The following is a 20,687-nucleotide window of genomic DNA, read 5'->3' as shown; positions in this document are numbered from 1 at the left end:
TAACGTCAAGGTTGAAATTGACACAGAATATATTATAATGATATTATAAACACGGATCAGTATGTAACCTAAAATATAAAAGTATATAAATATATTATACATACATACATACGGATAATGTAAATAAAAATTATAAGTAGATATTATTATTTTGTATAAATTTTGCCAATATAATTATAAATGGAGAGAAAACTAATGTTAATAGAAATTGCATATTAACAGGTCTTGGGACATAAGGGGGATGCAAGTCGTATAGAGATGGAGAAAATTTTGAGCATTAAAAAAATATGTGATCAGGTGTGACTTGATCTTGACTAAAAAAAAGTTGACTGACGTCCATTTGACATGAGACGACACATTTTTAAATTTGGCGTTGGTGGACACAAGACTTTTTTTATAGTACCAATATTTTATTGTTTTGTTTTGTACCCTGTTGCCCTACGCGTCTGTCTGCGTCTAAGTTTTTTCTTTTAAACCACGCAACGGGTTTTAGTGCACTCTTATATAAACAATTTATTCCCGAAGGTTTATATACCTCTTGCGAGGTTGGGCGGGGTCGCTAGTATTGTATAATTATCCTATGATGAATTGAAACTTTATTAATAATTCCCGGGGATTATCTATATGAGCAAGCCTACAGTAAGCCGTTTATATTTATTATTACGAATAGGGCATATTACGCAAAGCTCAGCGCAGATGGCGCTACTGGTACAACTAAGGTACACAAACATTGCCATTGGAGGCAAAAGGCGCCAATTTTCAATATTGTTGCAGATTTACGACCAAAAATACCTTCTAGGCAATCGTGGTCTTTGGCGCTGAAAAGGTTAAAGGAAAAAGGAAGGATTTAGTGGATTATCCTGAAAATAATTTGGTAAACTGTGGTCATCATCATCATCTGCAGCCCTCCGTGACCCACTGCTGGGCATAGGCCTCCTTCATTCTCCGCCAACCATTTCTGTCCTGGGCCATCCCTATCGTCATAAACTGATATAAACTTGATTTTCACTGAAGATCTTACCTGCATGAAGTCCATATTTTATAAGTCTTCATGTGTGAAGTGTTCCGAGCTAGAAACAAAATTATTTTTAAACATATAAGTACTTGATAATAGGAGAGCGTCAACAAGGCTATGCCCCTGGCTGACACGACACCGCGAAAGTGGGGCCAACCGGCCAACACATTTGAATTGATTTATTTTGAAAATTCCTTATCTTTACATATATAAAAAAAACAAAGTCCTCTATCGCGTCTTTCTGTTCGCAATATTGCGAACAAACAGATGTTTTTGAGTTTATTTAAACTCAAACACATACAATGCAATAATATAATATAATAAAGAATAATGTCCCCTTGTCTGTCTCTATGAACGCGATAAACTCAAAATCTATCGGACAGATTTTTGTACGGTTTTCACCAATAGATAATAAGATTCCTGAGAAAAGTTTAGGTGTATAATTTATTACGTTGTTACTTGAGCTATGTCTAGATAAAAATAAATATGGTTGTCCCTCTGCCATGCCGTAGTGGACAAAATCGTCGTCTCAGTTGGCCTGTGATAGACAAGTACTAAGGACAGTTATCAAGTTTAAGTTTAAAAAATTATTCCATCGTGATGTTCAATCAATCAAATATGTACTATATGCGCCCTGCTAGACATGCATTGATTATTTTACATTATGCAGGTTATTTACATACATATTTGTTCAGGTTTTTGTGGTGTAACGCCATTTATAATGGTCTCTCTCTCTCTCTCATCTGAGCGTTTGCATTTGTGCGAGGATAAAAATAAAAGAAATAAAAATTACGTGTCATTGCTATAGTTTATTGATTTAAAATACAAAAGTTGACCAATAAGCTTATATCCTTTTATTGTTACAGTGCCTGCGAACTGACAATCCGATAGGAGATAAACATAGCTCATATCACTTAACTGCACCAAACATTTACACTCCATGCTGTCACAGTACAAATAAATAGGTATACTATATTGGTGGACGTCAGATTCGCTGATTGTCTTTAGAGCTGTTTCTTTCTCTGCCAACCACGATTCAGACATTATTATTGTTATAATTATTTACAGCAGACAGAATATAAAAACACAAGCACAAATTTGCACTTCAACACATTCATTCTTTCTTACATTCAGTGCCAAACATTTTATATTATAATACATATTTACTACGCCATATTTCGTAGTACGGCATTGGCTGTAAAGAGCTCAACTCTTATGATATACATTACTACCTGTACAAATTTACAATATTCACAGTTGACTTGAAACAAGAATATAATGGAAGTAGTAAGAAATAGTTCATAAGAAATAGGACAAGCTTATTTATATCACAAATGCTTGGCTTGGCCACAAATTGTAAGAACAGAATGCAAAAAAAGATACATCGGCGAATGTTAACTGCTGGAAATCTAAAGTTTGTCCCCCGCCGGTAAAGTTCGCAAAAGTTAACAACTGACAAAGAAACATCTAACGTCCACATATATTACATACTCAAGCGCAAACATCTAGGGCCATCTCGAGTAATGGATTTAGTTAGAACTATTAAAATAAATTGATGTGTTCATTATCACTTATCACCGAGACTAGTTGTTAAAACTGTATTGTGCTGCAGATTCCCTCGTCTCTAGTATGCTCTAAATGCGAACAAAAATAAAAATTTTAGCAATCTCTTACAAAATTAAAAAAAAAATCTGAAATGTCTTCTTTAAAATACAAGAGCTTATTGACATTGTTATGTGGAAATCTGCATTTTTTGATACAATTTCGTTATTGCTCTATAGTCAAATTAAACACGTATATCCATACCTATGTATTTCTTATACTCTTTCTAACAATCCTATAATCTCATGAAGCAGAAAAGTATTATTGTAAATATTATACAGATATTTGAAATAGTACATAACAGCAAGATTAGAAATAGATTCAAATCTACAATCAAACGGGTTAAACTAGTACAGTGCTATAAGAAATAAAGTTTGTGAAATACTTTAATGCTTCATGTAAAAACAAATCGCCAGTACCTTACAAACATTTTAGGATAATTAAATTAATAGTGTTTTTTTTTACATTATAAAATCGGCAACGTCATGCAGTCAGTCAGCGCTGTAGCTTGCTGCTTGCTGTTGCGTCGTCGGCGCCCGCGCCGGTTCCAGTGAGCTTCAGTCGATAATTAACTAAAAACAATTCTAAATTATTATATTTTGCTAATTCCTCTCTCGAACCGGCGCGGACGCTTCCCGTGCTCGGCACTCACGACACTTCCACGACCAAACAAAATAACTCGAGCAAGTATGCTAATTAAAGTATTTGATATACTTTAATATCCGCATTGCCATTGTCAATTGTCAAGAAAAACATAACATTTATTTAGGAATAATTTTGATTTTTCTCGACGTAGACATGGACACTTATCATATGCACTGCTTGCATATTTAGGCTGCAAAAGCCATCGTTTAGCGGCACTGAAGCGCTCAAATAAAAAAAAAAAACAATCTTCAAAAGTCCCCCGTGAGTGTCGAGCTGTAATCATAAAAATTTCCGGCACAATAAGGCAGTGTTCAGTTAATGCTATACAAAATATCTCCGATACAAAGTTTCGGCCAGTCTGTTGCAATGAGGTTTGTCTATTGTAGATTCAAATCCAAAAAGGTTGAACAAGTCATTTAATTTATTAACTTCTATCTGAAATACCCAAAAGTTTTATATATGATTCAACATTCTCGTAACCTACAAATACATTTTGTGTTTTTTTTTTAAATAGAATTACCTATACACTATTATGTTTTACACGTTTGAATATTCCAACGGGTCAAAAATAAATCTGTACATTAATTTTAAACTTGAGATACAAATCACAAGCGTGGGGTTATAACCAAACATTACAAATATATATATATATTACAAGTCTAAAATGCGAGGGTTTCAAATAATTTAGGACAGTCAAATTGAAAGGATCATTAAACCACATTTGTGTTATATAAACTCTTTGTGCATTTAAAACATACTTAAATCTATTTCTTTGTTTGTGTAAAAACAAATTCTCATTGGCCCTTTGAATTTCAGTCAGTTGCCGACACTTTAAATGTAAAGCTTGCGATAATAAAACCGAACGAAAGCCTAACTAGCACAGATCGAACTAAACACTAGATCATTTCAGTTTTCATTTCCCAGTCGATATTTAATGTTCGGTTCCACTAATTTATATACAATATTTATTTTCTACCATATTGCGTTCTCGATATGCATCCGCGTAACAATAAAAAAACCTAGCTTTCATGCCATTTATGCGCATCCGGATTCGCGAATCTGACTAATATGTAGTCTTTTTATTTCTCTAAGTACCGATCGAAGCACAAGTTCAAATAATACACGTTCCGTAACAAATTCTCGATAATATTTTTTACAATCAGACTTATAGCGTTAAATAAAAATAGAATTATAAATACTCGGTCTCTCGGTCGCAGTCCTGTCACTACGGTTTCGCTTACACTAGACGGTCACTGTCACTGTCGCACTGTCGCACTGTCACTAGTGTATGGCGACGGGGCTGACGACAGCGCGCAGCTCAGCGGAGCGCCGCGCGGCCTCCACTTCCATGCGCTCGCCGCCCCCGCCCCCGCCCCCGCCCCCGCCCCCGCCCCACAGCCGTCCGCCGCCGCCCACTGCACCGGACAGACAGAACACGACACTCTATTACTATTTCTATACTCTATACCTCGAACCTCCGAAACACCTATCGATAGTTGCAATCGATAATCAAACTATCGATATGAGTACGACGGCTTAAAGATTCATTTCGAACTCGGTTTACCAATATGCTATTTTTTTTATTGCTTAAACAAGGAACACGATGTCGTATAAATTTTGCGTAATGATTTTTTATTTAAATTGAGAAGTGTTTTGTCTTAACAAATTATGTTTCCATTTATACTATATGGAAACATAAATTGCGTGAGCAACAAAAAAATGCATAGTTATTTTTGTAAACCAAATAGTTAAATCTTAATCACTACTACCTACTTGGGGATATTAGTGAACTAATTAAAATAAACCTAATTTATAAAATGGATTTTAAGCAACATGTGATAAATCGTTTATATTTAAGTGTTTTATACGGAGGATGAAAATGATATTAAATTAATCTTAAAATAAATTACAAAAATTATATATTTTAACTTAAAAACACACAGCAGCTTCATTATAAAAACCATAAACAAAAAACTAACACAGACAAAATCACAAAATCTGCAACTTACACCTTTATACTGAATGTGGTGGTCTTCTTGAATCAAAAATATTAAAATTCACCTTTAAGAAATACTAAATTTTAAATTGCAGATTTTTAAACATAAAATGTTTTGACATAAGGGTAAGCATGCAACAACGAGACATGCGGCAGACTTGGCAATCGTCAACACGGGAGAAGGGTTGTGGGAAGGGTTGCCACATCCAGTTTAATATTTTTTTTATCCATACCTCCATACTAATATTATAAAGAAATAAAGACTTGTATTTTTGTTTGTAATGAACCAACTCAAAAACAAATAATATAAAAATAATTACTAGAAAATCAGCATTTTAATTTAGGTTTTCTTGATTCAGTATTTTATATTTTATTACAGTCCATAATAAATGTAATTACATGTATTTTCGATTAAGAGTAGAACTGAGGATAGTCATCATAGTGACCGACACAATGAACACATCAGTGTTTCTACAATATTCGCAACAATTATAAGTTTCGATCGTTGTTGCTAATAACGAAATTATATTTTCATAGCCCTAATTTGCCTGACTATTAAACAATCGTTTTCTCATTTTACTCATTAAACAAAAGACGTTCTTCAAACCTATTATTTTTGTACCCGTAAATAAAAACAACATTGTTTTAAATGGTATAAAACGTCAGAAATACATTAGGCATTATCTGACAAGAAAAAATAATCGTCTGTATGAGTGGCAACCCGCGGTGAGAGAGAGAGTGAGAGTGAGAGAGAGAGTCAGACCTGCTAGAGACGGGCGGCGCTAGTGTCGCTGGGGCGCGCCGCCGGCCCGCTCTAGTCATCGCGGGTCGGACGGACCATCTGCCGCGAAACACACCACATTATGTACACATATACTTGCTTTATACGTGGTGGAACTAGTAGTTTGTGGCTTCGGTAAATATTATTTCATTTATTACCGTAAAAAAGTGCCTGTGAAGGCCCAATTTCCGAGTAAATTATTTGATATCGACACCTCCGTACACGTGAAATGGTGACAATGTGAGCTCCTGCGATTGGATTACAGGAACACAGACATGTTAGAATATGGAACGACTGTTGTGTGGAAGCCATCTGTTTGAGTCCAGACTGATTCACCTAATATCAGTACGAGAGTGGTTTCTCTACAGGATACAAAACAAAGTCGCTTCTCGCTGTCTGTCTGTCCTTATGTATGCTTAGATCTTTAAAACCACGCAAAAATATTAGCCGACTAATTGCATTCTTGCATTGAAAATCTGATCCAGATCCTGATGTCTGTGTTTTATAAAACACAGATAACTTCCACATAACAAAATGAAGATTTCGTTTCGCACACACGAGTTAATTAGTCAGTAGTTGATGACAAGCGTTAGCGGAGAACATGACACAAGCTGACATGATTGTAGTTACACTAAATGATCAGATTATGACAAAAAAGAACATCGCAAAAGTGAGAAAATTTTAGAATGAAACACAGGTTTTTTTAGATAGAAAATATAACTAACATTTTATCACTTTGGCGATGTTGAGAATTTTAGATTTTCTGTTATCAAGAAATTAACATCATTTTCGTAACTCAAGTTAGCTAATACCAAAAAAATACTATCAGCATATTTGAGTTTTTACTGTCGTAACATGTATATAAGACCGTCAACCAGTATACTAATATATTGTGATTACCTTTTGATACCTCAATTGCCTCAAAATGCGTGGCGTCCCGTCCTAAAATAGGATAACTCCTCTCCATGAACGTAGGAAGAGGCGACTAAGGGATAAAACGCTTCGTCAGCCGACATGTAACAACTGCATTATCCAGAGGTTTGACTTCGCGTCGATCGTCAGTCTTAATTTTTAAGCGGATCCTGGGTTTCGGGGCATCACAGCCGCTGAGCAGACTGCAGTGACCGCGATGGTGCCGCTGCTGTCGTCGGCAGTTCTCCCGAGGCAGAGGGTGTGGGGTGTCACAGCCGAGCGAATGTACTGACCGTGTGGATGGTGTTGCTGCGTGTTGGTGCTCTCGTCGGCGGTCCTCTTGAAGAAGTTGTGTTGTAGCGCGTAGTACGGCGTCACTCGCTGCTTCGGGTCGTACTCTAGCATGCGCAGGATCAGGTCCTGGAAAAATTGAGAGTTTAATGTTAACTTTATTGTGGGGATAACTGATAGAAAACTGAAGTGTAATATATTCGTCGCTTTATTAGGGAAGTGTACGGCAAGGGTTAATGGCTCCCTCAGTAAATAACTGTACATCACAACTGGATCACTGACGTTCTACCGTATTTTGTTATCTAGTATTCATTCAGTATCATAATGGATATAATAATAACAGCCCGAACGCTTAAGTACCGGTCTGTAGACGGCGATGAATCTAAATGAGTTTCGATCCAGTGATGCGACTCGTATATAGCAGGGATGTTACAAATGTCATATTTTCATTCGCGAATGTTAATGTTCAGGTAATTCATTTAAATAACAAATAAAACTAATGATAATGATGTGCCTGTGAAGGTCTAATTTCGGAATAAATGATTTGAATTTGAATATTTATTAATAATTATATTACCTAATTGTAATAAAGTAGGTACGTATTATTATTCAAATTGTAATAGTCAAGGCAGCCTTTTTTCCTATAAGGCGATTTCTGAGTGGCTCATAGATGAGCCCGGCAGCACTAAGTAATCGCTCACTCGGAACGCTGGCTGACGGAGCGATCAAATATTTACGAGCAAGAACTGTCAATTTGTCATAATTTAATTTACTTTTCCATCAAACCATAGGACATTTATAGACTGGGACCAGTTTTTCTTTCAGATATGATTTCACCTGAGCTTTAATTTCCCGCTCTTGCGTCAACCCTTAAATCCAAACCAGAGCCTTCGTCTGCACTAGAGGACATACCTTGAACTTGAGGTAGTCGGAGACGCCGTGTCCGGGCTCCCCGCGCCGGCGCGCCGCGGGCCCGCCGCCCTCCACGCCCAGCACGTCGTGCAGCCGCCGCGTGCCCGCCGCGCGGTACTTGCGCACTCCGCTGCGGCCAACGTTACATCTTATTGTACTATGCGAATGCGAACTACTATACTCATAACAGATGATGAAACTAAACGAAAATTTTAAACTTTTTAAATCTTCCTTATTTATACTGAGTCAAACTCACCTGCCGTCCTTTCCATTTACTTTTTTAAGGACATAACCTCCGCCCTCCGACGCTGGTAGTTTGTCAAAGAACTTTCTGGTTTTATGAGCCTGGAAAAAATACAACATTTTTATTGATTTTTTTTTCATTATTTCGTAATGCTTATTTCAACGGAAAATTTATATCAACTAGTGCAGTCAGTTGAGATAGCAGAAACTACGTTTTTTCCTTAAAAATAAATAAATAAAACAAAACTAAAAAATGCAAAATCTATCACTTATTCATTTTCTCATCTTCACATATTCCCGCGGTTTCTGGTCCCTTAACCTACTATCACGGCTATGTTCCCCTTAATCACCTCATACAATATACATACGGAATAGTCTCATTCTCGGGCGGAACCACATGCCAAATCTACCACTTATTCTAAGAGACTTGAGATAACAAACTCAAATTATCTCAGTGTACAATTGCTCATACGCATATAACTTTACGTCACAACCAAATCATGTTGTTCCACCGCATACACTAATCATCATAATGGAAAAAACAATAAAAGTACACTTCTTCATAGTCGTATTCCTCATGACTGAGGGTCGTGGTCATTACGTGGAATGAAACATACATAACAACTTTCTTGGCATTAATAATGGATTGGTTTGCCATTGCCTTCTCCATTTCACACACAAGTTAATAATCAACCAGCATGCAGGTTTCCTCACGATGTTCTCCTTCAACGGAAGGAATTGGTGGTCGATGAAAACTACTTTCATGAGTATACAAACTCATGTGGCACGAGTAGGACTCGAACCTGCGAGACTTTCGAATCTACAGGCGGGCGTCTTAACCATTACACTACCCCCATGAATTAATCAAAGATTTTTTTTTCAATTTTATATTTTGTATGAAACAAATGACCAAGCCTACCTGGTCTAATAAATGATCAGGCGGCATGCCGAGCACCTCCACGATTTTGTTCATCTGATCCAGCTCGTTGGCGCCCGAGAACAGCGGCTCCCCCGTGTGCATCTCCACCAGGATGCAGCCGAGCGACCACATGTCTATGGCCAGGTCGTACGGGATCCCCAGCAACACTTCCGGTGAGCGGTAAAACCGCGACTGGATGTATTGGTATATCTAGAATGGGAAATGAATAAGAATCAACCCGACTAGTCAGATACCTAAAGCAATAACTTTCGGTTGTTAGTGCAATCGCGTGTGAATTGTCGGCGAGCTGTTCGGTTCATGGCAAAGATATTTATTAGGGAGGTGCAAGTTTTAAAAGAAAGTTAAAGAAAGTTTTGCTTGGAACCGTGACTGAATAGATAGATATAGTAATAAGTATATACTCTTAATAATAGAAAAATCTTAGTTTAATATAATATTAGGTTACGTCAAAAGTGAGTGGATTTGTTTTTCGCCGACAAACTGGTTTACAGTTTGGTTGGATTTTTTGTTCAGTGATGATAACTTGTAACTGTTTTTCTGGATAAATAATATAAAAAAAGAGATGTATGTTTCTCTATGTATGTTTGTTACCCTTTCACGCAAAATCTACTGTACCAATTGTTATGAAATTTGGTGTACGGGTAGAAAATAACCTGGAATAACACATAGGGTACTTTTATCCCAAAATTCCCACGGGAGCAAAGCCCCGGGGCGCAGCTAATGCTTCCATATAAATGAACTCATCTTGTAATATTTGTTACAAAACGATTCGCTAAACTGATAGTTTTATTTAATTTATAGTTATCCAGCACATGTCACACAATAAATAGTTTAGATGTCAATACGATTGAACGATTTAATGGCAAAAACAAAAGCAATTAAAATAGAACCATTCAACACACATCAACGATAACCCGCCACTAATTACTTCATATGTCTTGGACAATGGCGCCCACACAGCCGGATCAATGAATACTATCTATACATTTAATATAATTATAATAGCTATATTATAATGTTAAGACGCAGTTGGCGATAACCTTTCGCCCGTTGTACTGAATCACACGCACCCTGAATGATTTGTTTTTATCTGCGCAATTAGCGCGTTCTGGGAATCGCGTTTATCGACAAGCAAACTGCACTAAAACACAAATCTTTGAGTTGATATTAAAGATTGGAGGTACGTATATTAGTTTTATTGCAGGTCATAAATCAAATTTTTCATCTCCAAATACTTTAAAACCTATGAATTTGATTTGACTAAAAACTTGATAAACCAATACAAGTTCACAACATTTTTTTTTTTTGTTATCAATGCGTAGTAACATGCGATTGGAAAATTATTTGATGAGTCTTGAACGTTTGCACGCTAATCGTGCAAAAGATAAGAAACGTAGGTTCAAAAATTCCCAAATTATGGCCACATATTTCACGGTTAGATAATTACATTGACAAATTTGTACTCACCCTTTGACCTAGCTGACACGAACTGCCGAAGTCGACAATTTTGATGGCCGACCTCTTCGGGTTGCATAGTAAAATATTCTCAGGCTTAAGATCACAGTGAATTATATTTAGTTCTGAAAAAGAAGAGAAACAGATCATCATTATTATCAGTTTTCTGACAGATGAAATGACTATTGTACTGATGAACGAGTGAATAATATATCTATAGATCAATCTTAGTAATAAACTTAAGTACTTTCATTGACCACTACCAGCTTGTGATGAAGGAAAAACTCGTGAAGAAGCCTACACATTAGTTTCTTACGTGCATGCAAACCTGCCTGCTTAGCGTTTGAGTGAAAAAAAAAATTAGATACATCTTGGCCAAACTCGAGCATTACATCACTTGTATTTTTCTTATTTAATTTCTACTGTTCGTCAATTCTTATCCACATGTCCACTGAACTTGAATATCAAAATCAAAATCAAATCATTTATTCAGAAATTAGGCCTTCACAGGCACTTTTTCACGTCATATTCTAAATAAAATGATGTTTACCAAAGCTACAAACTACTAGCATTTCGGAACGACCACTGCTGAGAAGAAATGCCGAAAGAAACTCATTCAAACAGTGTTGGTCCCTATCATGCCAGAAGGGCTTACCATTTTTTAAATATAAATTTATGTATAATTTTTTATCAATAATATAACATGTAAGTACACAATAAAGTACATGGTCAAAAGGTATACTGAAACATATTATGATTGTGATCAAGTGCTGATGAAAGGAAAATATATATACTTATATATATATATATATATATATATATGTATAATTAACCAAACAATACAATTCATATCAAACAATACAAAATCAACCAAGACAATACAATTTGCGACTACTATTACCCATCACACGCTCGTGAAGAAAAAGACGACTTACTTAGGCCACTAAAGAACAGCTGGGTGAATTTCACGTCTGTTCGAACGCGACGTGTAGCGTTTCATAATGTCGTACATTTTTCTAATTCTTTCTTTTTTTTTATTAAACATTTATAAAATTAACATTATACCAGTACTTTACTTATTTATAAAATAGGACAATTAAATTATTGTACAATTTAATAAACAATAATGACAGCCCACGACGGCGTTCAAAACGCTCGTGAAATTCACCCAGCTACAGATTTCGCTAAATGATATTCGTTAAGTCATCCGTGAGCCCAACACACACCAACAGGCCGATGCGGACTCACCAGGCTGACTAAGGAACAGTAACGCGGTGCAGAGCTGCTGAGCGAACTTCCTCGTGAGGTTGAGCGACACGCCGCGGAAGTTCGTGTTGCGCAGCAAGTCGTACAGGTTGTACGACAGCAGTTCGAACACTAGGCACAGGTGGTTCCGCCACATAAAGTGGCGTTTCAGTTTCACTGTAAAAAAAAAATGCTGTTATAAAAACATCAACAGATACCTGATCTGACCTACATATTTATATACTAATAACACATGAATACTCCAGTTTACTGCACCCTCTCGGTTCACTTCTTTCACCTTTCATACATAGACTGGAAAACATTGCGTATGCGGCGATAAGCGCAGTGTTAACATCATCAAACTATATTAAATGAATGGACAATTATTTTTTCTTATCGAGTTGAAATATTATTTTGATTGGTCCATTGGTTCTACTACCACATATCTTCCACTTATACGACACATGTCAGTTTACTAAAATACTCCATTTTATAATTATAATTGAGCCGGTAACTTCGAAATGAGTAAATATGATTCTAACTTACGAATATTACCTTTAGCAATCTGCAGATTTGTTCAATTGGGAGTTATTACAACAACGAGTTTATATAAGAGGTCCTTAACTTAAAATAAACCTATTACACAAATATCGAATACGTCAGATGGTATTTTTAGAATTATTGAAAATAGGTTTGCTTAAATATTGCTTTTCTGTCGGTATTTATAGTCATATACGTTCACATTTACATAACGATTTCAAAGAAATGATATAACATATTTGAAGTAAAATCAATAAAGGTCCAAAAATTCTGATAATATTTCAGACGCAGGAGTACACACTCCTTCGTCTCAGCATGTCGACTCGACTAAAATTGTGAGGTCACTACGACGCTATTGATATTATATTAGAAGTATCAAAATTGATTGGGGGTTTTCTAAAATTTATAAGAATTAAAAATTCATATCTCGTTTAACTCATAGTAAGTAAAAGTGCTTTGATTTGACCAGCAAACGAACATTCGGTAATAGATGAAATGGAATGTCTCTATAATGTACGTAAGTACGTATTACTTGTTAGACAATATAAAGTCTTGACTTACTTTGGGACAAACTCAAATTATATTATTTGCCCCTATAGTTATGTACTAGCCTAAGAATATGTACATAGCTGTAAACTTGTAAACTTACCTATATAATACTTATTTTCAGCATCCGCTCTGTTCATCATTTCTAGTAACTTGACTTCTATTTGTGCCTGATTTAGGAAGGGTTTCTTATTCTTAATTATTTTAATCGCTACTTGACACTGCTCCTCGTGGTCGTATGCCTTCACAACCTGGAAACGAGAAAATTACACGTTTAAGCTGTGGACTTAATAAAACGGAACGATGTCGATTTCTCACACTCTTTAGTGAAAGAATAGCCCCTTTATTTTACATGTGAAAACATGAGAAAAATCTATATAACATATACGTCAAATAATATGGCTGGTAACCCGTGCTAGTAACATTATTTAGTAGTAATTAATAAAAATAATAGATAAGAACGTCTTTAACTCTTTCTGGCAGTGGAATTCCTCTAGGATAACACAAAAAAAAGTCTTCATTGCTCATAAAAACAATAACAGTAATATCTCTCATCGCGTCCCGGCTACTCCCGCTGCCATACGTCTCGCAGCCCAGCAATCTCCTACTTTTAGAGCTTCGGTTCCATAATATAACGATGATGATGGTTACGAACTGACCTGGCCAAAGGACCCTTTCCCGATCGGCGACGAGATCTCGTACCGGTCGAGAAACTTCTCCCCCTGTTTGATGATGTAGTCGTGGTTGTCATCGTCGTACCCGTCGTTGTACAACTTCCTCTCCTTTTTGTGCGACCCATCCTCGCCCAGGTACTGTTGCGCTCTCCGCTTCTTCTTTGCATAATATACCTGAAGACAAAAAGGATTTCGCCATTAATTTAATCGAAACCTGCAATGGTAGACTGTCAAATCAACTGCCATTAAACGCCTTTAGGCGAATTGATAACTGACAAGAGAAATATGACATTGGATAAGAATTCCTTTAAGAGAAACAGATTTCTCACAATTGATTGGCTCAATTGACAAATAAAATGACAAATAAATAAAAAGGAAATAATAATGATCAATTTTCGGATAAATGTTCACCTGAATAACATGAAATGTCAGAGTCAATAGAACATGATCCACAATAGCATTTAGAGTTTTATACGTAAGCTGTGGATGAGATACACACATTTTTCAAATAATCCCTTCTGAGTTGAGGCAGCGTACCCAAGAACTGTATTACGTTTGTATGATACATCGATAGGACTACATAAAAGCACTATATTTCAATCCGTTTGCAAAGTCAGTTCAACAAATCAGTTCTGAAATTAGCCATTAGTTTTCAATTTTATTCGTTGCACGTTACAAACTAGAACATTATGAAATTTGTTGGACGGCTATATAAAAGAACACCACATTTTTAACACAGATTGATTTATTGTTTCCCAGAGTTGTTGCCTGCTTTATGATATTGAAGCTGGGAACTTCAAAGAGCTAAATAGTTCGGAATGTTGTTGTAACACGTTATTATCGCGATTTGTGAATGCTGATTATTGTGTTTGACAAATGTAAATATTCTGACATGATGTCATTGAACTATCATGATATTTCTTTGCAACGAAATAGTTTTTATTCTGAATTTGAATATCTGCCTCAACCATATCCTTTACAAAAGTGCAGCTAAGTGTAGAAGCAGCAACTATATGTAGAATCTCAAATTATTTTAATATTTGGTTCATAAATCTACGTGGAATCAATGTTACATGAATCTTGATGAGAGTTGAAGAAAGCAAGAATAAGTTTCCATATCTCCTATCAAAAACGTGTGAATTCGGTAGACTGCGTTGACCCAGATATGTTGACATTGATCGACGATGGCTTCTCATAACTATGTGACCTGGCCACATAATTATAATTTCACCATAGTGTCTTTAAATTGGGCATATAAAACATGATAGCATACAAATTACTAATTAGTATGGTATCATGTTTTGGAGAGTGTAATCACACAAGTTACTGATTTTATGACTGATGTTTGTGATGATCATGATCTTTTTTACAGTCATTCAATAATGACTGGACAGTTTTGTACATGATTTTTGGAACAACACATCTATACGATTTATCCCGAAATATACACGGTTCCTGGTCGTAATTAATAATAAAGTGATCGCAACGCCCGACGGGATTCAAGAACTGACAGAGTTCGACGTGCGTGTGCCGCTGACATTGATCAACGGCATGTCTTCGTTAGGGCTGGACTACATCAGGGTGGAGACGTGGGTTTAAACAACAAAATTGTTAACACAGTACTAATTACTGTATTAGGGGAGAATTAATGATAGACACAGACTAAGCTGTGGCTGTGTCAACACTTTCTTTTGCTTGTCGACACTTTCCAACGTCTTCAGAATTAAAAATAGTTGGAGAACGTCGACAAGCAAAGAAGAATAAGAAGAACACAATACTCCCAGTAGCTTCATTGGAAAATGTTAAGCAGAGTGATGTCTTGTTGATTGAGTGGCAGGACAAGAACAAGAAGGACAAGGACAAGAAGAGACATGGCCGACACGACATAAGACCCGCTAACCTTGCTTACCTTTGGACCAACCAGCAACCAGCACAATTATCTCCGCTACTTTTTAAAAAGATCTTCATAACAGACATATATGCTTCACATATCTTTCTTTCTACTTTAATAGATGCTGCAGTAGAACTGCAATACATTGAATCAACTTTCCGCTTGGTTTTCTGTTACCCTAGCAGAGAAACATCTATCTCTACACACTCCATTTTCCCTTCACTGTAGTCAGAGCCTTACTCCATGTTCCCAGGTAGTTATAATATAGTTAGCAATATGTCATTACATCGTGTAACAATCAGAATCGGGAGCGTTCGTAACACCGCAGGACACGAGTAGACGAACGCGGGAATTCGGATGACGGACGTTGACCCAAATATGTGGTTGACATTGATCGACGATGGGTCGGCGTCACCGTGCGTTAACGAAACTGCAGATGGATAACGCATGTTGTGATTTCACTTTTCATGGCTGCTAATATTGACTATAGGATAAAAGCAATTGACTATGAAGAGCGAGCAATGGAAGGTAAACCGACAAGAGCATTAAATTTGACGTCTATTGACAAGAGTGTTATGGACTGACAGAATTGATAATAATTGTGTCAAGGTTATTATAAGCGTTTATATGGGTAAGGATGTGATAATAGGGGCTTCCCCGGTATAGTGATTGATAATACCAAAGATATTGAAGAATTTGTATCGATTTGGCAATTTTGATGCCTTATGTGAGATGATTGGTAATTTCGATCCAAATTGAAGAGTAAATCAGACGAATGCTATACGCTTAGTAAAGCAGATCCTGGAAACTACTGTTAAAACTAAGATTAATAACGCAAATCTATGAGGAGCCTCACCTGTGCACTACCCCTAATCATATGCGAATTACGCGTATAAAATTGTTAAATTTCCGCTCACTCATTGTTTTATTCCATTGGTATATGATTATAATAAAACATTCGAACACGTGGATTGGCTAGGAAGTTCATTGCTACGGGTTTTTTATGTCGCGACTCGCCTAATATGACTATGACTCACCACCGGTAGGTATGGCGTGTGAATGTCCTGTATAATGCGTATCGATCTAGCGATCAATTCCAATTGACGTAGTATCCGGAAATTCTTGTCTTATTAAAATTTGATGGCGCTTGATATTTCGTTAGGTTCTGTAAATAATATGGTTTCTTAAAGCAACATATTTGATGTAGATGATATAATGTAGGAAATAACAATGAATGACGAGATGACAGAAGATATATCAAAATGACAAACATGGAGTGGCGGTCCCCTTTCCCAAAATGCCATAAGGGGCATAATACGCTGATGTAGATTTACTGAATAATTAAAATAACAAATGTACGCGTCGCATGTAACAAAAGACAGATTTAATGAGGTTATTAGGTTGTTGATCGGTAATGTCAATGTTGCTGACAATGTTATTAATATTGCTAATAAAATGATGTAACCGCTAGAGAGAATAAATAAAAGAACAATTAATTATTGATTTGACAGCTGTATCCAAGTGCGAGTACGTCACGAGAATATCTGGCATTCCGGAGTACTATTACATAACTGCCGACGGCGCGCCGCGTGACAACATAGCAACACAGATAATATTGGCCAGTGCATAGAATTGGCCGCGTGTCGGTGCGGAAATGTCGCATATCGACGCGGCCGAACGATAACCCAAATTTCTGACAACGACCTACATATTAGAGAGTGTATTTTACAGGCGACCGAGCGCGCCCCGACAACTGTGAGCCTTCGGAAAGCTATAAACCTATGTACGCAAAGTACAGTCCGCATGGCAACGGTTATTGGACGATATTGAACGAAACAAGTGTGTACGCGTCACGGGAAACTTTATACGGAATAACGGAGGGTATCAATATGAGAGACATGAGTAATGGGGTTAGATTTGACTTGCGAAGTCGAGGAGTTCTGTTATAGCGTATGGGGTGTTGATTTATATGCCGAAGGGTTGAAGCTCATCAATATTGATAGATACCAGCGCTTGATTTTGGAAACATGTGGACAACTCCTGATAAATAACAATAAAAAATTGAAAATCACCCTTGAACCTATTATTAAAGGGTAAAAAGTTTGTATATCCCTGGTGTTCAAAGCTAAAAAGTTTGTTGTCATATCTTACAGCGACAATAGAAAAAGTACAGATAAAAATCAAATTATCCGTCAATCCAATCCCGATCAACGCTGATATCACACACATCAGTCACATGAAAAGGTCAGACGTCCCCTCTTATAGATTTCCCATAGTCTTGGTGGTTGGTAGGCCAGTGACCGGCCCACGTGGCCGCGAGATGAGCGCGTCTCCCCGCCCGGCGCGGCGCGCGGCGGCTGTCATTGATTTTCCCCGTACCCCCCGGGCCCCACGCCAGCTCCCGCCTGCCGTCTCACCCACTTCCAGCGCCCGATAACGAGGTTAACGGGCGACGTGAGCGTCTCCTAAACTTTAATTATACTGGTACACCCGTCGTGCATGTTTAACCCGGCCTCTATTCAGCGTTTTGTTTGCAGCGCACCTGATAGCGGGACGTGATCCACTGTTCGCTGTTCGGTTAACTGTCTAATGAACGAAGTCGGAGATGGAAACAAGATTTAACGAGACTGTATGCAGTTTGAGCCGCAGCGGCCGGAGTCATGTTCCCCCGACGAGTTATTCAATCTTGTCGCACCTTTAATAACAACATGAACAACTAACTCAACTTTGTGAGCAAGTTGCTATGAGACAGATAAATGTTTTGCTGCAACTTAACTTTTGCACCAACACTTTAATATTATTTGATCACTTTCCCCGAGGTTCCCTACCTTATCATACAAATGATTCCTGTCATTTATTACACCCAAATTAGTATAGTGAAAAGCTCAGTCATTTACATAAAATCTCTCAAATGAAAATAATATCGCAAAAAAACTAGTGAAATATATTTATCGAGTATGTTATTGCTAACACTGGTGTCAGATTTTATTCAAATCAGCTAAAGGCATCTGATATGACTTACCACTACCTATCTCTAATTAGTAGCAAGGAGTCATACCAGTGAGCATAGTCCCCAGTGTACAGGTCTTCATAAGCCAGATTGGTGCCCGAAAATATAAATTTGTTTTGAGTAGAATTTGTTCCTGGATAAAGATGACATCTACAGTGTTTTCAGACGTACAGTCTGGCACAGACCAATCTGACCCCCTAAGAGATGGTGTTTAAATCGCGGGGGGGGTCAGATTTCTCTGTGGCAGACTGTACACAATATTTTCCCTGTCCTCAGTAGGTATGAACGATACTGTTGGCTTTGTCGATCTTGCAATATTTTTTATTGCCATGGGACGGACAGTCGGCAATATGGGCCACCTGATGCTGTGCGGATATAAATGGACGCTGCTTGCCCAGATGCTACGGTCGACCTTTTGGAGTAAGGGTTCCCAGCGGATAATGAGGTCTGTAGATTAATGTTGTTATTAGCGTGTGTTTTGCTAGCTGATATTCACAAAAAACAGATATATGTATTGTACTACACATAAGTCGAGTAAATACCTCTATTTCATTAGCTATCCTTCGCATGAATATGGATGTTTTGTTCATTATCGTGCTAGTGGAATAAAATAAGTGTTAAAGGTTAAAACAGGTTCTAAACTTTTAAAGAACCAATCATGACCAGAATCTGATTTTGACAAAAAAAAATTTTTTAATAATCAAATTGACAACAATCAACGGCTCACACTAATCACTAAGCAAGATCGCGGGGCCAATGGACACAAACACGGGAACGAACACAAAACACCGAGGACCCAAATGACGTGCGTGGTGACCACTACGACACAGGAGGTCTTCAATGAATACTTTTCTTTTAATTAGGGAAAATTTTATAAATAAATGAAATATTAAATCTATAAATAAAATATAGCCGACGTGTCACTGTGATTGTCCAACAACAAGAATGTTGGTTCATCGAATTTAGTAGCAAGTGTGGGCAAAGCTATTTTGTCGGGAGGGCAGATCTTGCCGTTTGCAGCACCACTAATGTTCGTGCAGTAAACCAAGTTAAAGTTTCTGTTTAATGAATTTATTAAGAAATAAATGCTTTACTACTTGTAAAATTTTACTGTCGGTTGTTTGTGGTAGCATTTTTTTTAATTTGTTTACTCTTTCATGGATACCCGTGTACTAAGCTTCCAATTGACCTCAAAACAATTGACGAAAAATATAATTAAATCCTATTCCTGTCGAACTGTTGCTGTAACTTGTAAATTCTCGTTTATCAGAGTATTTTTATAGTTATCAGAATACGTAGATACACGGGAAAATCAAAATATACGCTAATAGGAATACAATAACTCAGCAAACGAAAACTTATGGCAAAATTTAACGCGAATAATTTCAAAGTTGCCTCCAAGTTAGGAACTCTCTTAAGTTGAAACCAAAACTTGGTCGTTTGTTAAATTCTTCACTTACTACATCTTATCGCAAGTTCTCTCAGGTCATCTATTTAGAGATACAAGTTTTGCAAAAAGTCAGTCCTACGACATATCATTTTGTTATTTCTCCGACGTTTCGACACTGACGAACCCTTACAGCTAAACGAGCTAAACGAGCCTTTTGAGTTTCGTCACTCGTGGCTCTGTCTACCACGTAAGGGATAACGATGTAATACAGAGTTTGAATAAATAAAAACAATTTGAATGAACTATTTAAACTTTGACTTTGACATATCACAGAACATCACCATAATTTATCTATTGGTTTGTCACCCTCATTTTAACAAAATCAGTGTTAAAACACAAATTTGTTGGTCTCAATCTGGCCATTTCTAGTACGACTTTATCATTTTATTCACCTTTGACACGCAGGCGAGTCAAGGAATTAGTAGATACTTTGGCGTAATCATGGCCCACGACTTCTTCAGAAGTTTCTCAATAAGTTTATAATTTATTAAGTTTCTTTAGTCTTTGCTTTATTATTAGAATATAATAAAGAGAGAATA

The 20,687-nt window shown here is 36.9% G+C and overlaps 1 protein-coding gene and 1 long non-coding RNA gene across 8 annotated transcripts in view; one reads left to right on the top strand and one right to left on the bottom strand.

Annotated features, from left to right (window-relative positions):
* The first annotated feature begins 17 nt into the window (after positions 1-17).
* Positions 18-3,534, top strand: LOC128674404 (uncharacterized). Its single transcript, XR_008405159.1, has 3 exons — positions 18-119; positions 223-639; positions 775-3,534. It is a non-coding gene; the product is annotated as an uncharacterized LOC128674404 (long non-coding RNA).
* mnb (minibrain) overlaps positions 1,805-20,687 on the bottom strand; it is a 152,838-nt gene continuing 133,955 nt past the window's right edge. For 4 of the 7 annotated variants that reach the window (XM_053752898.1, XM_053752897.2, XM_053752899.2 and 1 more), the window contains 8 exons: positions 13,783-13,971; positions 13,227-13,374; positions 12,041-12,214; positions 10,805-10,917; positions 9,317-9,526; positions 8,411-8,499; positions 8,155-8,284; positions 5,642-7,371 (listed from right to left, as the gene is read on the bottom strand). In XM_053752898.1, the coding sequence (XP_053608873.1) occupies positions 7,111-7,371; positions 8,155-8,284; positions 8,411-8,499; positions 9,317-9,526; positions 10,805-10,917; positions 12,041-12,214; positions 13,227-13,374; positions 13,783-13,971 (1,314 nt within the window). In that variant the 3' untranslated portion in view covers positions 5,642-7,110. Of the gene's footprint in view, positions 4,678-5,641; positions 7,372-8,154; positions 8,285-8,410; positions 8,500-9,316; positions 9,527-10,804; positions 10,918-12,040; positions 12,215-13,226; positions 13,375-13,782; positions 13,972-14,296; positions 14,599-20,687 lie in introns of those variants that run through there. The other 3 variants (XM_053752896.1, XM_053752900.1, XM_053752902.2) reach the window with 3 other exon arrangements.

This window comes from Plodia interpunctella, chromosome 12 (assembly GCF_027563975.2).
Source record: "Plodia interpunctella isolate USDA-ARS_2022_Savannah chromosome 12, ilPloInte3.2, whole genome shotgun sequence".
Taxonomy (NCBI): Eukaryota; Metazoa; Arthropoda; class Insecta; order Lepidoptera; family Pyralidae; genus Plodia; species Plodia interpunctella.
Note: the sequence above shows the minus strand (reverse complement) of the source record. Positions and strands in the feature narration are given on the sequence as shown.